The 17,200-nt window shown below is 58.0% G+C and overlaps 1 protein-coding gene across 2 annotated transcripts in view; it reads left to right on the top strand.

Moving 5' to 3' along the window:
* LMX1B (LIM homeobox transcription factor 1 beta) overlaps positions 1-16,224 on the top strand; it is a gene marked incomplete at both ends in the record, with an annotated part of 79,578 nt that extends 63,354 nt beyond the window's left edge. Inside the window, 6 exons of one of the 2 annotated variants that reach the window (XM_082618910.1) lie at positions 10,383-10,615; positions 12,897-13,078; positions 13,269-13,346; positions 13,489-13,555; positions 15,561-15,704; positions 16,067-16,224. In XM_082618910.1, the coding sequence (XP_082475036.1) occupies positions 10,383-10,615; positions 12,897-13,078; positions 13,269-13,346; positions 13,489-13,555; positions 15,561-15,704; positions 16,067-16,224 (862 nt within the window). Of the gene's footprint in view, positions 1-10,382; positions 10,616-12,896; positions 13,079-13,268; positions 13,347-13,488; positions 13,556-15,560; positions 15,726-16,066 lie in introns of both variants that reach the window. The other variant, XM_082618909.1, reaches the window with a different exon arrangement.
* Between the last annotated feature and the right edge of the window lie 976 nt (positions 16,225-17,200).

Genomic DNA, 17,200 nt, shown 5'->3' with positions numbered 1-17,200 from the left:
ATCTTGCACCTGTGTTTTCAGCCCCTCGTATCTGTACCTTCGGCACCCCCAGGCCCAGCCCAGGTCATGGGCCCACAGCGCTAAGCTAAGGAACGGAGCAAGTGCAGAGTCATTCCAAGTGGCGGGCAGGGAGGATGAGGTTGCGGCAAGAGAGGGCTTCAAGCCCACGGAGGTCCAGGAAGCCAGGAGGCGAGGCTGGGAGGGTGTGCTCTGGAGCCCGACGTCCCAGCTTCCATCTCAGCTCTGACAGTTCTGAGCAGTTGTGTTACCCTCTCCAAGCACCACTTTCCTCTCTTAGGAAAAGAGTGCCAGAGCCTGTCTCTAAGGGGTCTTATGGGGGAGGAGTATGTGTGCAAATAAGGCACAGGACCTGGTATGTAGGAAACACTTAATAAATCTAGTAAGTAATAATAACAATAATAATGGCTGCTGGGACAGGAATAAAAACGCAGACATAGAGAATGGACTTGAGGACACGGGGAGGGGGAAGGGTAAGCTGGGATGACGTGAGAGAGTGGCATGGACTTATATATACTACCAAGTGTAAAATAGGTAGCTAGTGGGAAGCAGCCGCATAGCACAGGGATATCAACTCGGTGCTTTGTGGCCAACCAGAGGGGTGGGATAGGGAGGGTAGGAGGGAGACGCAAGAGGGAGGAGATATGGGGATGTATGTATATGTATAGCTGATTTACTTTGTTATACAGCAGAAACTAACACACCATTGTAAAGCAGTTATACTCCAATAAAGATGTTAAAAAATAATAAAAATTGATGTTTCTAAAAAATAATAAAATAAAATCAAACATAGAAAATTTTAAAAAATAATAATAATAATGGCTGCTGGATTTGGCAACCTGGAGCTGGTGACTCAGTGAGAATGGGGGAAGGGAACCTAGGATCAGCTCAGAGGGGTTTGAAGAGCAGGTGGGAAGAGAAGGCATAGGGCCTGGCTCATAGTAGGTGCTCAGTGAATGTTGATGGATGAGTGAATAAATTATCAGATGAATGGAATTCACCAGGGAAGGGCAGAAAAAAGAGGGAAGAGCGTCAACCCAAGGGTTAATGAAATAATACAGGTAAAGCCCTTAGCTTGGGGCCTGGCCTGGAGCACACAGACCTCTGCTGCATGTAGGCCCCGGCTGGAGGGCAGGAAGAGGCAGGTGGGGGATGATCAGAGGGACATGATGCTCCACCTTCCACCTGCCCTGCACCATTGATTGTCTCTCCCTGATGTCACCAAGAGAGGTCTGGTCCCCGGAGAAGCCCCAATATCCCCAAATGGAAAAGAAACTCCTGAGGCAGAGTCTGGGCCTTGCCCCTACAACCCCAGGGGTCAGAGCCCCAAAGGTGAGAGACTAGTTATCAGGTGCCAAGCCACGTATAACTCACTCTGTAGGAGTGTGTATGTGTGTGAGCGTGTATGTCTCCATCCTGGCAGCTCCCAGTGTCTCCAGCCCAGGGCCTCTCTCTGAACACCAGACTCGTACATGCAACTGCCCTCTGGACACATCCACATGGCTGTTAGAATTCAGCTCAGATGTAACATGTCCTGAACTGCACTCCCGACTCTCCCCTCCCCCACCTCGCCTCGGTCTCCATTTCATTTAGTGGCAACTCCATCCTTCCAGTTGTTCAGGCCCCCAAATCTTGGACTCAACTGTGCCTCTATCCTTTCTCTCACATCCTCTCGTGTCCCTGTCTACCTTCAGAATGCGTCCCAGGTAGGGTGACTTCTAAGCACCTTCCCTGGTCTAAGCCGACATTATCTTTTGCCTGGATTATTGACCTAAACTCCCAAAGCATCTCTGGGCCCCCACACAGCTGCCTGAGGAACCTGGTTAAAATGCAAATCAGATCACACCCCGCCTCTGCTCAGAACCCTCCCTCCAAAACCCCACGTGACCTGCCCCTTCCCCTGTTGCTCACCTGCTCCAGCCACATGGGTCTCCTTGTCTTTCCTCCAACACCCCAGATACACTCAGGCTTCAGGACCTTTGCGCTTTCTATTCGCTCTGCTGGGAACCCTTTTCCCCCAGATATCTCACTAAGGCCTCTGACCTTTCTAAATCTCCTGGTCTCACACGCACGCACGCACGCACGCACGCACACCCTGCCCCGCCCCGTCGCTCTTCTTTGCCTCTTTATTATTCATCATTGTCACCATTTGTTACACTCTGTCTGCTAGAGATCTGTCTATCTGTTGCCTGTCCCTCACCCTTTCGATTGGAAGCTGGAGGGGTGGGGTTGGGAGAGACTGTCCATTTGACTCACTGCTCTATCCCCAGCCTCCAGACAGTGCCTGGTACGTAGTAGGTGCCAAATAAATGTGTGTGGAATCACCGAATGTGTGCCTGCCTGGCCAGGCTGGCCCCTGGATGGTACTCCGGGCTCCCAGCTGGGCTTGTCCCTCCCTGCCCCAGGCCCGTGACCTCGAGCCCCGGCTGCGGGCTCCCGACAGCGCCCCGGGCCGGGATCAAAGGGCCTTGGAGCCAGCGGCCCCGCACAGCTGGGTCTGTGCGCCCGCAGGAAGCGCCGGGGCAGCCCTCACGGCAGGCCCGGCCCCGGCGCGGCTAGGTTGCGGAGAGGCCCGCGCGCCGGCGGCCGCCGGTCCCAGCGACCGGCCACGCCAAGCATTCCAGCCGCGTGATTGACGCGCGCGCACCGGGGCCCCCGCCTGCGGCTCCCGCCGCCGCCCGCCTGGCCCGCCGCCGCCGCCGCATCAAAGCAGATGTTTGCAGCTGGTTTGAGTTGGATCCCCATCAACAGGCCCCTTTTTGTCTCAAAATAAAAACCAGCTACGCGCGGAATGATAAGGACGCGGCAGGCACGTGGGGGAGATGTCAACGAGTCGGGGAGGGAGGCGGCCGGGCAGCTCCCTCTGCCTGCTTTCACCGCATCAGCTCCTGCAAGTGACAGGCAGCCTCCAGCAGCAGCAGCTGGCCCCCCAAGAGTGTCTGGAGTCCTGTCCCCTCGGCTCCTGTGAACTCCAGCTCATCTCTCAGCCAGCATCATCATAGACGCCACAGTCCCAGGAGCCATACTAATACGAGCCACCTCCTGAGCGCTTACTATATGGGGGCCTGTCCTAGTGCTCTGCGGCCATTCCATCCTGGGCTCCCAGTCCAGCCTGTGGAGGTGTGGCACAGAGCGGGCAAACATGGGACCATGATCACATGTTAGGTGGGGATTGTGGTCCGAGTTTTCAGACTGGAAAACAGGTTCAGAGAGTAGAGGTGGCTGGCTGGCCCCAAGGTCAGGCAGCTGGTAAGTGGCAGAGCTAGAGACTCTTCAGACCATTCTTTCTGCCTCCAGGACCAAGTTCTTTTAACTCTGTGTCATGTCACCTTTTCCAGGAAGTCCCCAGCTCTCCTCCAGATTGACTATCATGCCTTTCTATGCCCACCCCAGCCTGCTGAGTGTACCCCATCAAAGCACATGTCATGTTATGCCAGCTCCCATGGGGCGAGATATGACCTGACTCTGTTCCCCAAACATCTTGCACGAGCCTGGCACAGAGTCAGACTCCTTGGGTGTTTGCTGGGTGAATCCGTGAAGGTGTGGACAGTGGGGACAGAGGGCCTTCAGTTCCAGGTGCCAAGCCTCGTGGTCCCCTTGGAGGGAGTGTTTCCAGGAACTGTGGGACTTGGGCCTGGAGAGGCCCTAAGGGAAACCAGGACCAGAATCTCCCTGGTCCCCAGTGTGGCCCTCGGAGAGAGTCTCACAGAAGCTCATACCACAGGGAGAACTCAGACCCAGCGATGTGATGGGGGCTTCAGACTTGAAATTGGAGGTGCAGAAGAGAAGGTTCCAGAGCCTGCACTGGGCACCACGTGAGACTTAGACTGGGGAGCGAGAGGGAGCACACACCTGCTGAGATGCCCTCTGGACTAGGCCTTCTCACATCACCAGGTGAGGGAAGGATTAACACCCCCATTTTACAGAAGAGGAAACTGAGGCTCAAAGAAGGGATGTGAATGACCCAAGGCCACATGGCTGGTGTTGGAGATGTGGAAAGTCACACCTCTGAGGACGAGGATGGGGGTGGGGGGTGTTAAAAGGGCCCTTGAATGAGCAGGAGAAGGAAGAGACACAGGACAGAGGGTCTAGTTGGCCCACCTTGAGTCAGGTGTCCAGGCCTGGCCCAATCACTTAAAGGTCAGGGAAGTCATTTTATACCAACTTGGCACTCCCAGGGCTTTCCCTGTGAACTATGGATGACAGTGCAGTGCGGATGTTGGGGGTGTTACTGCAGGACTCCCAGCCCAACAGGAGTGATGTATAGAACTTCGTTGATAAAAAATTGGGACACTGGACTCCGGGTTGTTTAGCTGTGGAGGGGGCACGGGAGGGCAAGTTCACTTATCTTGTTAGCTGGTAGTGTTCTAAGACCCCCCAGAAGCAGGTTAGCCAATATTCTATTGTCCTACCTGCCTGCCCATTTCATTTCTCCCAAGGTTATTCATTCACTCAACAAATAGTCACTAACCACCAACTCAATGCCAGAGCAAAGGGTAGGGGATTGAATTAGACCCAGTTCCTTATTTCTAAATCAGTGGGGGCTTCAGACACACAAGTATCTGGATCTGTGGGTATCAGGGAAGGCTTCATAGAGGAGGTGACACTTGAATTGGGTCTTGAAGGATGAAGAGGAGTTCAACGAGAAGTGAAGGGAAGGGGTTGAGAAGATAGGTCGTAGAGTCAGATGGAATTTTAGGTGCTAAGGAGGCAGGAAGGGACTTGCTGTGTTCAGGGAACAATGAGAAGCATGGCAGCTGTAGCAGAGCATCTCAGGCCCGGTGTGACGGGTAGAGTGGGGCCTTGAATGCCATGATTAGATCTTTGGGCTTATCCTAGAACTGCTGGGAGCTCTTGGACTGAGAACCCAGCAAGGGGCTACATAAACTGTAAAGTACAGTGATGGGGGTCTGGGAATGGCAGTACAGTGAGGAGGAGGAGGCCGAGGAGCTTCTACTCAGCGAGGATAGTGAACTGGTGCTGGGAAGTCTTGGAGAGATGATGACAGTGATCATGACCACCACGCGTTGAGCCTGGGGGGATGCGCCCAGGCCATCACTGGACAGATGGGGTCACTGAGGCTCAGAGAGGAGAGGGGACTTGTGTAAGCTTCCAGTGCAAGGAAGTGACAGAGCCAGGATTCCAAGCCTAATGAGTGCCGTGTGGACTCCAAGATCTGGGGATGAAAACCTGTGAGGAGAGGCTGGAGGGGCCCCGGGACGTTAGGAAACCGGCTTTATCAGAGGTAACAGAATCAGCTGTACTGCATGTATTACCGCAGGTGTCAGTGGTTTAATAGAAATTAATCAGCTTTGTAATCCATGTTCGAATGCTCCCGAAAAAATTGGCTCTCTGAGTTTTGTTTATTAGCTTTATGAGTTTCATAAATTGAGCATTAAATAAATAAGCCAATAGAAACTCAAAGGAGATGGAGACATGTTGTCGTAGCCTGGGACTCTGTAAGGGAAGGACGTCCCAAAAAAGGGAATTTCTTAATCTGCAATCACAGATGATCCTGGGGGAGGGGGAGATGTTCAGTTTGGTTAAAGAAACTGGGTGCTGGGCTTATGCCAAGTAATAAGAACTTGAGGTGTTCAGAACCTTGAGGGCAGACAGATGTGGGCATGATACTCAGAGCAAAGGGCCAGGGTAACTGATGAACAAAGAAACATCTGGACGCACAGAGCAGGGAGGGAGTATACAGTGATGCTGCCGTGTGACCTTGAACCTGCCCTCTGCATCTTGCTGTGCTCATCTGTGAAACGGAGATGGAAACATCTTCCTTTTAGGGTTCTGTGAGGACTCAATGGGGTGATGCAGTTAGATGTTAACTGAGCTCCATGTTATTAATGAGACACAGAGAATTGAGCCAGGAGTGCTGTCCAGCCCAGGCCAGACAGAAGCTAGAAGGATGGATCCAGAACCCAGGGTGGTCATGAGAAGGGGGAATGGTTGGGACCTGCATCAGGAAGACTGCTCCCAGGGACCCCTGGGAGACCCCAGCGAGGATAATCAATGAAAGCATGTCGGACTCACGTGGAACAAGAGAAAGACAGAAGCCCGCTCTTGTGGGATGCCTCCTTCATGCCAGCACAGGGCCGAGGGCTTTACATGCACTCAGCTCTCCCAACAGCCCCACAGGTAGGTACCATCATTCTCATTTTACAGATGAAGAAATGGAGGCTCACTCTCTTGAACAAAGTCACACAGGGAGAAGTTATGAAGCCAGAAGGGAACCCCAGGCTGCCTGCTTTAGCCTCCTGCCCCACACACAGCTCCCCTCCCAGGTGGTCCTGTCTCCCCAGGGCAGGTGGGTGAGGCTCCCACAGACCAGCCTGGGGGTGGGGACTGACTTGCCCTGCCTCACGGGCTGAACAGGGCTATACTGGATGGTTCAGCATTCGTTCAGCCAACATTCACTGCTCACCTGAGTGTGTACAGGGACTTAGGCTCAGCACTGAAGACACAGAGGTGACCATGGGGAAGGTGCACCTGGAAATACGTAAAGTGTGGTCCTCAGGAGAAGTATCTGAGACTGGAGAGGAGAAGGGGGCTTCCTGGAGGAAGGGTTGCCCAAGCTAAATCCTTCATAAGCAGATATTTGCCAGGCAGAGGCTGGGAGAGGGGGAATGGCGTTCTAGGTTGTAGGCACAGCGTGAGAGAAAAAGGTCAGCGGTTTACATGAAAAATGGGGAGGGGGTTGTGTGGATTGCCAGCAAGCCTGTGTGTCTGTGTTGTGGTCACGAAGCTGCCGTCTAGATTTGGAGCTTCTGGGTTGGGGAAGGAGCCAGGGCAGGGGGATTGGCACTGAGAGGGCGGGGCAGCTAGAGGGAAAGCCACAGGGAGCTCCCCCCTGGGCCAGAGCTTCGGAGCTGCCCTACAGCACCCCATCGTCCCGTGACCCCGGGGCCTGCCCCGTCCTGGCCTCCCAGCCCAAGTGTGGGAAGCAGCAACTCACCCATCTGGAATCCCCAGACCAGCTGGGGAGTGGGGACTGTTGTCCCTATCTTACAGATGAGGAAAGTGAGGTTCAGACTTGTCCAGGGTCACAGAGCCGGTCAGGATGGAGAGCAGGACCAGGGCTCCAAATCCAGTGCCCTTGATGCTTTCTGGGCCTTTCACATCAGGCTCTGGAGCATCTCTGGGGCAGGAGGGGAAGGGAGACGGGGTGGCCCGGAGCTTTTCAGCCTGAGCAACTCTACATCTCTGGTCAGTATTTGCAGCTTCTGGGCAGCATTCATGGAGAGGCCTGTCCCAGCACCCAGTCACTCCCTCTGTGCCCCCAGCTTTGTCCTGACAACTCACTGCATTTTCACACTGAGAAACAGGCAGTGTTGCTGAGCCCATTATACAGATAAGTGAGCTTAGAGAAAGGAAATTACTCCCTCAGTCACAAACCAGCAAGTGGTGGAAACAGGCATTGAACCCGAGTCCTTCTGATTCTAGTGCCACCCGCCTGTAGCTGGGGCTGCTTCTCAATGGCTGGTTCCACTGATCCTTCATGGTGGGAGGGATCGAGGGGGGTAGTGGGGGGCTCGCAGAGAGGAGGGCACCCCGCTGGCACCCCAGCCCCTCCCACACATGCAGTTGGTACCCTGGCACAGTAGACAAAGGCAGCCCCATAATCGGGAGGGAGTATTTCATGCATCCCCCCCCACCGATGTTTTATTGGGTGGAGAGATGCTTGGAGACCAAACGGATGGCACATTCTGTTTATAAAGTGTGCAGTTTGTTTTATTTCCCGAGTTTTTGCAATCTAGATAACAGATGATGCCCCGAGTGGCTGGCGCTGCCTCCGTAATGGCGGCACGGAGGCTTTGGAGAAGTATTAATAATAGATTGTGTTGATGAGTTTGGAGAAAGTAGCAATCGACCCCCTGCTGCCAAGGCATTAGCGGGGCTGTTCTGAACGAAGCCTGCATGGCGGCAGCGCCTGCTAATGCGGGTCACACACCCCTCCCCCCCGCTGCCCCCTCCCACAGACTAAGAGGGCCTCCTCTCTGGGAACCACCCAAGGTGTGCCAACCCAGCCTGGGGCCCTGGCCCTGACATGGTGACACAGAGATGCAGCCATTGCCTGTCCACACGTGGGCCACAGAGGCCAGGCTGCAGTCCTCAGTGGGGCCGCCAGGTCAGGAGGTAGAGTGTGGGGAGAGGGACAAGGAGGCAGGGAGAGGGGCAAGGCAGAAGTGTCCTCTACGTCAGAGCAGCAGTTTCTCCAAACCTGGCCCCTCCCCTAGCCCCTTGGCAGAGTTGGAGGGCCAGCCAGATTCCTAAGGGCCTCTGCTTAGGGTACCTGGACAGTTGAGTGGGTTGCACCCTGAACAGAGGTCTCCAGCCAAAGGGCCAAATTGGAGCTGCATCCATCTCATATACCGTTGTGAAGGCATGTGTGGACCAGTGGGGTCCTGTCTGCCTGAGCCTCTGCACCCCCCCCCCAAGCCTTCACTCATGGCTTTTTCAAACACTGAGGCCTCCTTGAGGATCAGGTGGACCTCTGTAGAACTGGGAGCTGACAGGGCCATGTGCCATCACTCTGATGTCGTACTCATTCATTGAGTTAAATGCTCAGTATCATTGAATCCTGACAACAGCCCTTTGAGGGAGGTCCTGTTGACATCCCCATTTTATAGTAGAGGGAACTGAGGCCTGAGATAAGCATAGAGGATGCCACCTCCCCCAGACTGGGGCATCAAAGAAGGCTTCCCAGAGGAGGTGGCATTGGAGTTGGGCATTGCAGGATGAGTAGGAGCCTGCTGGGTAGACTAGAGGTGGATGGCAGGGGTTGCTGGGGTGTCCCCAATTTGAGTGCCCTGGCCAGTGCCAGGGCAGCAGGCAGAGCTTGGAATGGCCCTGCCCACTGCATCCCACCAGCTTGCCGTGGGCGGTGCTGATGGCAGCCTCGGGAAGGGAGGCAGCCCGAGAGCCCTGCATTTATGGCCATTTCTGTTCCAGAACCGATTAGTAGAGAATTGCAGCTGTAATCTGTGCCTGTGATGGCGGGCCATAAAGAGGGATGGGATGTGCACAGTGCTCCCCAGGTGGCGCCCGCAGACGTGGCCCGGGGACGTGGGGAATGAAAAATGGTTTTAATTCCCTCCCAGCAGCAATAATTTGATTCTTCATAAATTTTTCCATCAAAGTGTTGTTCCCACAGAGCAGGGCACGTGACAGGGATCGGGGGCCGGGAGGAGCGGTCAGTAGGTGCAGGCAGAGGCGGGGCCCTGCTGCTCAGACTCTTTCTGCACACTCGCCGGAGTCACGAAGACCCCCGCCCCCACCCCCAGCTTTGTCTCCGGAGATGGAAGATGGATCCTCCCTGTCATGGAGGGACTGGATCAGGCCCGGAAACAGAGCCGGCTCCATCATTTACTACCCACGTGACCCTGAGCACGTGACTCTGCCTCCCAGCACCTCAGCTTCCTTATCTCTAAAATGGGATTAATATTTCCTGCCTCATAGGGTTGTTGCAAGGGTGAAATGCATTTCTGCATGCAGAGTGCTTAGAAGAACGGCTGGTACGCCATACGTACTCAGATTCCTAAGCTAAGATGAGGGATAAGCAGGTGGTAGCCAAGGCAAGGGCCAGAACTTGTTGAAGAGCCAAGCTGATGGTGCTCTGGAGAGACTGCAGTCTGTTCCATGGGGCCGAAGCCTCGGGAAGCAGAGTGGTAAGAGAAGAGGCAGGACTGTGAAGGGCCTGGGTGCCAGACTCAGGAACTTGAAGGTTCTCCGAGGGCACTAGGGAGCCATGGAAGAGTCTGGAGCAGGGAAGCAGCACGATCAGATGTGTGTTTTAGACAGATCCTTCTGGCTGTCATCCTGGAGGGTGAGTTGAAGGGGTTGGAGAGGCCAGGAACCGAGGGAGGGCACTGGGGCAGCCCTCAGGCAGGAGAGGAGGGACCCAGGCTGGGTGATGGGTTGGGCAAGGCTGGGGATTGCTTGGATGTGGGGGAGAGGCAGGGGCAGAGAGGAGGAGAGCCGGCGCTAGAGTAAGGGTAGCTGGGACCTGTGGGCTGCTTGGCCTTCCCCTCAGGGCAGGGGCCCACCTGGCTCCCAGGGAAGGCAGAGGCTGAACCTGCACACTGCCCTCTAGTGGCCACTGTGTCTATGAGCGGGAACGACCCTGAGCTGATGCTCCCAGGAGAAGGCATCTCCGGGCAGGTTGCCCAGTGCCCACCGTGAGGCCGCCAGGGCCCTGTGAGCCAAGGGGGTAAGGCTCCCACTGTCTGGCTCTGTGCCCAGGGAGGGCCTCTCCCACTTGGGCTGGAGGGTCAGCGTGGCGGGAGGAAGAGGTGCTTTGTGGGCAGTGCCTCTGGGAGGGACCCCTGAGCCCAGCCAATGCACCCACTCTGCACCTGCAGGCTCTTCGCGGCCAAGTGCAGCGGCTGCATGGAGAAGATCGCCCCCACTGAGTTTGTGATGCGGGCGCTGGAGTGCGTGTACCACCTGGGCTGCTTCTGCTGCTGCGTGTGTGAGCGGCAGCTACGCAAGGGCGACGAGTTTGTGCTCAAGGAGGGCCAGCTACTGTGCAAGGGTGACTACGAGAAGGAGAAGGACCTGCTCAGCTCTGTGAGCCCCGACGAGTCCGACTCCGGTGAGCTGCGCCTGGAGCTGGGGCAGGCGGTGGGGAGAGCCGCCCCTGCAGGAGAAGCCCACTCGTGACCCCAGGACCTGCACTGTACACAGACACTGCACCCACATCCAATACGCACGCGCACTGATGGGTCCAGTACACACGTGCACACATGGGGTGCACACAGACACGTGTGCACAGCCCCACAGGCGCACGAATGTACCTGGACACTATCACACACAGGTGTAGGTGCATGTGATCACAGATGCACACACACAAGCACATAAAATGCATGTGTGGATACCCATGCCCAGAAGTGTAAATACACAGACACATGTCCGTGTGTAGACATGTGCTTACATGCCCAAGCATGCAGAAGCCCACACCCATGTAAACAACATGTGCACGCACGCCCCAGCACACTCACGCAGTGACAATACCTATGCATGTGGCTGCACACGTTCATCCACGTGCTTACATGTCCTGTAGCTTGCACACACATGCTGGCACACCCCCTGCTCTCTGGCCCACCCCCCTCCCCCCGCTCTTATCCTTGCTGTGCCCCGCCCCGCCCCGTGACAGCACAGCATCCCAGGGGTCTCTCCCAGCACCGGGTCTGCAGGCTGCAGGTGTGTCTGATCTGACTCAGCCTTTCTGCATCACCCCCCAGAGCCTTCAGCAGTGGGGAGCAGCAGCCCCAAGCTATTCCCTTTTTCCCTGCTGCATGGGGAGACTGGGGCCCTCGGTGGTGGAGGGAGAGACTCCATTTCCCGGGTTGAAGCCTCCCCTCTACCCTGCTCCAGCCCCCAGAAGACTTCACCAATTTGGAGCCCTCCTGGCAGGAGGGGCAGGGCGAGTCGAGAACAAGTCTTAAGGGGGAAACGTCAGGGAGCAGGCTGGCACCGTGTCATTCCTGGGGGTGGCGAAGATGGCCTGGAGCAGGGGGCGTGGGGAGGAGGCGCCCTGATCCGCCGGGCCTTGTGGGGAACCTGCAGCCCATGGTCACAGGACCTGCCCACACAAAGGAACGCTGTCCCTGCCAGAGCCTTTGGAGGAGGTGTGAGCTCCCACCACCTGTACCTCTGTCCATCCCTGGGCAGGGCACCACAGCGGCCAGGCTGCCTGGGCTCCTGTGGGAGAGAAGAGGCCAGCCAGGTGCCACTGGCACGTTCATGCCAGGCCTAGGGAGGGGTTCTCGGAGGGAGGTCCCCTCCACAGGGGCTCATGCTCAGAGGAAGATGGTCTAGGAGAAAGGAGACCAGTTCAGACTCGGGGTGAGCAGAAGGCATGGTGGGTGGGAGGGAGGCTCTGCTATCTGTCTGGGGCTGGCATCTCTGAGACCCACAACTCAGGCATGGAAGTGGGTGTGGGTGTGCCTCCAGGTGAATACACATGCTTCTGCATGCAGGTGTGTGTGTCTGTTCAGATGTGTGCATGTCTGTATGTCCCTGCCTGTGAGCATGCACCTCTACGTGTGTATGTGTACGCGTGCACATGTCATGGCCACAGGTACTCCTGTGTGAGAACGTCTGGAGTGTGTGTCTTTGCCCATCAATTCTTAGTCCCTGGAAGCTCCAAGGAAGCAGGCTCCTGGTAGCCTTCTCTCTGGGCCGTGAGGCCCAGCTAGTGCTGGGCTAGTGCCATGGAAACTGGTTTTCCCAAAGGCTGACATGCTGGGCTGGGGTCTTCCAGGCACCAGAGGCCAGCAGGACAAGGTGGGTCCCAGGCAAGATGGGTCAGGGGAAGCCCAGGGCCAGAATGAACACAGATGCCAGCATCTCTCCTCAGGCGGGCCATGGGCCTGATGAGGACAGCAGATCGGCCACAAGTGAGCATCCTGTGCTCCCTCCAGTGTGTCCAGCCACATGTGTACACCTGCGTGCTTCTGCAGTGCCCATACCTGTCCCCACGTGGGCCTGTATCTCTACCATTCTGAACGTGTGCGCATCTGAGTGTGCAATGCATGTGTGCTTGTGTGTCTCTGCCTGCTCACCAGGGTGCCTTCCTGTGTGTGTCTGCCTGTGTGTTGTCAGCAGAGCAGGTCTGGGGGCCTTGGTTCAGGTCTCCCTGGGGGTCCAAGATAAGAAAGTGAGGAGTGTGTGCTGAGGAAGGGGACATACAGGACCCGGATGGGAGATGAGAGACTAGATAGGCAGGGCCTGTGGGCCGGGGGAAGGGGGCGGTCTTTACCCTGAGGGCACTGGGGAGTCGTGGCAGGTGTTAGCAGGAGGTGATGGGATCCCATCAGGTAGCAAGTTGCCTGAGGATACGAGGCTGACAGGCTGGGGTGTGTCCCCCACAGTGAAGAGCGAGGACGAAGATGGGGACATGAAGCCGGCCAAGGGACAGGGCAGCCAGAGTAAGGGCAGTGGGGACGACGGGAAGGACCCGCGGAGGCCCAAACGACCCCGGACCATCCTCACGACGCAGCAGCGAAGGGCCTTCAAGGCCTCCTTCGAGGTCTCCTCCAAGCCCTGCCGGAAGGTGAGGGGCGCCTGGGGTGGGGTGGAGGCTGACAGCCCCGCACGCGCTGCCTTTCCAGACACCACCCCTTCTGCTCCTGCTGGGGGCTGGGCGTCCCCCCCTCCCCGCCCATCCCCCCAAACCTGCTGCCTCCCAGCTGCTGCCCCCACCCCCACCCCCAGGCCTGACCCGTCTCCTTCTCTATGGGCAGGTCCGAGAGACGCTGGCGGCAGAGACGGGCCTCAGCGTGCGTGTGGTCCAGGTCTGGTTTCAGAACCAAAGAGCGAAGGTGAGTACAGGCACCTGCCACCCCGCTGGACGGGGGTGGGATGGGGAGGGGGTGCAGGCAGAAGACCAGGGGCCTGATGAGGGTGGCGTGGGAATGAAGGGGGGCTGGAGGTGGAGACTGGCACACACTGTGTCTCCTGCAGATGAAGAAGCTGGCACGGCGGCACCAGCAGCAACAGGAGCAGCAGAACTCCCAGCGGCTGGGCCAAGGTGAGCAGGGCGGCCCGGGCTGGGGCTCAGTCTCCGTAACTAGACTCCCAGGAAACCTCCCGCCAAGGCGATCAGAGCTCAGGGAGCTGCTGCCTTGGAACCTGCTGAGATCAGTAAAGGCGAGAGGCAGTGGGGGCCGTGGGACACAGGAGGGGCGATGGCAGGGTGGGCGGCCCAGAGGGGTGGCAGAATTTCCATATTCAAACAGTGATGCGGTGTGCCAGGCACTGTTCTCACGGTTCCGCACGCTCCGTCTCACTTAATTCTCACAGATCCCTGAGAGGAAGGGCATCGTTACATCCCATCTCACAGATGAGGAGACTGAGGCTCAGGGAGACTAAGGGACTTGTTGGGATCACTCAGCTAGTAAGGGGCACAGCCAGGCTTCAGCCCGGAGTGTAGGGCTCCTAAGCCTATGCTTTTAACATGACCATACACCCTATTGCCCACAGTAGAATTCAGCAGAAGTCTCCAGAGAAAGTCTGAAAGTGTTGAGGAGTCCAGGGTGGACTGGGCTTTGCCCAGATGCTGTTTCCACAGCTTGGGCTGGGGCTGGCCTCCCCGGCCCCATGGGGACATGGAGCCTTCTAGGTCTTGAAGGGAGGGCACTGGGAGCTCCCTGAGTCTGCCAAACTGGGGGAGGGGCCTCAGCTGCCTGCTCCCAGGTGAGCCGGGGTCTCTGAGGCAGATGCCAAGGGATTGATGGGCAGCCCCTTCTACTCAGAACTCGGGGGCCAGACCAGTGTCCCAGGCTGGACCTTGGGCTTCAAGGCCGTGGCCTCAGAGCCCAGCTCTTCCTGTCTTCTCTCTCTGCCCCCTCTCCCGAGATGGCCCAGCCTTCCCGGGCTGCAGCCACAGCCTCAGGTCCCCCAGCCTGCTCCCAAGCTGTGTCTCACTCTCCGGTGTTCCCAGCTGCCCCCTGGATGCAGCCTCCCCAGGAATGCTCCACGGTCCCCTCGAGCTCATCACAGCCCATACTGCACTTCATACCGCTGCCCCTGCTGCCACATGCACAAAACACCCCCTACAGCTCCCCTACCCCGTCTCAGCAAATGGCACTACCACCCACCCAGTACCCACACCAGGAACCCAGGAGTCACCTCCCCCGTCCTGTCCTACACGCACTGCATCTGCTCAGTCACCAAATCAGGCAGTGGTTTCTTGTCCCATGTCCCTCATGCCCCTCTTAGTCTTTCCCGCATCTGCGTTAATACGGACCCCAACCCCTCCCAATGGTCTCCTCCTCCAGCCTCCACCCTCCCAGCCTTTCTCCACAGTCCCTCCACAGCTAAGACCCTCCACTGGCTTCCTGCAGCCTCAGGGGAGCCCCCACTCAGCTCGGGTCCCCAAGGAACCATCTCTCTCCCCAGGCACGACCTTCCCTGGTCCTCACGCTCCATCCCCATGGACTGGGCTCTTTGCTCCCACAGCGCAGTTTCTCTCTTCTCTGCCTTTGCTGCCCTTCAGCCTGGCATGCCTGCCCCCTGCTCGGCTGGTTGAACCTCTGCTGGTTGTTTAAGTCGCATGGAGGTGGTGGGCCCCTTCCTCCAGGAAGCCTTCCTTCCCTGAGCCTTGTTGGCCGGGGTGCGGGCTCCACCTTGATGCTCCCAGATGCAGGGCACTCACTGCACCCAGATGTTGTCGAATCAGTACTGGCTGCACACTGGAAGCCTCTGTCATCCCCAGGCTGGGAGCTCCTGGAGGGCAGGGCCGTAGGAGGAAGGGAGGAGGTGGGGAGGGAGGGCTCTTTCTGGAAGAGACGCTGGACTGTGTGTCTGGGGAAGGTTGGTGGACTGGAGGGTCAGATATGTAGGCTCAGTGACCCTAGAAGGCCACAGGCAACCTCAGCAGGGGCAGGGCTGGGAAGGAGGAGGTCAGAGAGACCGCAGTGGGCAGCCTGGACTGGGGGGTCGTGAGGGAGGTCATGGGACTCCTGGGGTACATCTGTGAGGTCTCCAGGACAGGGCAGGCAGGGCCAGTCAGTGAGGGCGTGCTCTGTCCCCAGAGGTCCTGTCGAGTCGCATGGAGGGCATGATGGCCTCCTACACGCCGCTGGCCCCGCCGCAGCAGCAGATCGTGGCCATGGAGCAGAGCCCCTACGGCAGCAGCGACCCCTTCCAGCAGGGCCTCACGCCGCCCCAAATGCCAGGTGACCACATGAACCCCTATGGTAAGCTGCCCGGCCCCCTGCTGCCCCAGCACGGCCCCTGCCCCCTGCCAGACCTGGCAGGCCTGGGGCCGAAAAAGCCACCTCCCGCCCCAGGCACCACCACCACCCCCCCCCCCCCCCCCCGCCCCCGGCAGACCCTTCCGACACAGCCCACCTGCCTCCTCCTGACCGGAAGGGGGCGCCCTGGAGACCTCACCCACAGCCCCCAACCCCTCTGGTTGGGCACCATTGGCAGGTCATCCTGTCCCTCCCTCACCTCCAGCCACACTGCCTGTAGGGCCAACAGGGCCCCCAGGAGCCCCAGCCTGTACCCCGGTGCTGACACCGCCTCTGCCCCCCAGGGAACGACTCAATCTTCCACGACATCGACAGTGATACCTCCTTAACCAGCCTCAGCGACTGCTTCCTCGGCTCCTCGGATGTGGGCTCCCTGCAGGCCCGCGTGGGGAACCCCATCGACAGGCTCTACTCCATGCAGAGTTCCTACTTCGCCTCCTGAGAGCCAGCCAGGCCGCACGGACACTTGGGCAAGGGCCCTGGGGTGGGACTGCAGGCCGCAGAGGCCGCCCCGCCACCCGCACAGACTCTACAGACAGCCATACAGTGCCCTCCCCTCGGCCAACTGGGCCTGGCTAAAGTGCCCACTGGGCACAGCCAGACAGGCAGATGGGCACAGCCTGGGCAGGGGCTGTGTCCTGTCCACAGAGACTGTCACCCCCAGGGACCCAGAGCTCTCGGACAGCCACTCATCTCCCAGCCCCACCTCGGCCTCCGTCGCCTCCTTCCCCCTCCCCATCTCTTTTATGGGAAGCTTAAATTCTCTCTATTTTTTTAAATGTCCTCTCTCTGTCCAGGCCACCTCCATGGCATGGGCCTAGGTCGAGGCAGGGCCCCCGTGCATGCCCCCAGACGATGGTGTGAGAAGCGTGTGTACCTGTGCCTTGCACTGTGCCCACCTCCCCCGCCTCTGAGGGCAGGCCCGCCAGCTGGGCCTGGATCACCCCTTCCAGCTGGAGCCTGGAGCAGGAGTAGGGAAGAGCCTGGCCCAGCCCACCACAGCTCTGCCCTGAGGGGCAATCCTGGCGGGACCAGGGACGGGTAGGTTGAGCCCAGGCTGACTCAAAGGGATGGAGACATACATGCAAACGCACACACGTAAGGCACACCCATGCGGAAACGCACACAGATACATAGACATGCTGAAAGAGACAGACAGGCCTCTGCGGGTCAGCCCTGCCCTGTCAGGAAGGGGGAAGCGGCCAGACGGGCAGGGAGCCCCTCTGACAGCAATAGGAGGGGAGGGAGGAAGCGAGGAGGCTAAGGTGAGCTTGAAGCACGGTGGACACAGATGTGTCTTAGCCTCTGCCCAGACGGGGGCTGCCTGGGCAGAGACAGAGGCCGAGAACCATGTAGAATCAGACCAAACAGCAGAACCTCCAGGGGGAAAAGCATCTCAAAAGTCACCCACTTGGCAC

This window comes from Mesoplodon mirus (genome assembly GCF_964341445.2).
Source record: "Mesoplodon mirus genome assembly, chromosome: 1".
NCBI lineage: Eukaryota > Metazoa > Chordata > Mammalia > Artiodactyla > Ziphiidae > Mesoplodon > Mesoplodon mirus.
This window is presented reverse-complemented; position numbering and strand designations above follow the sequence as displayed.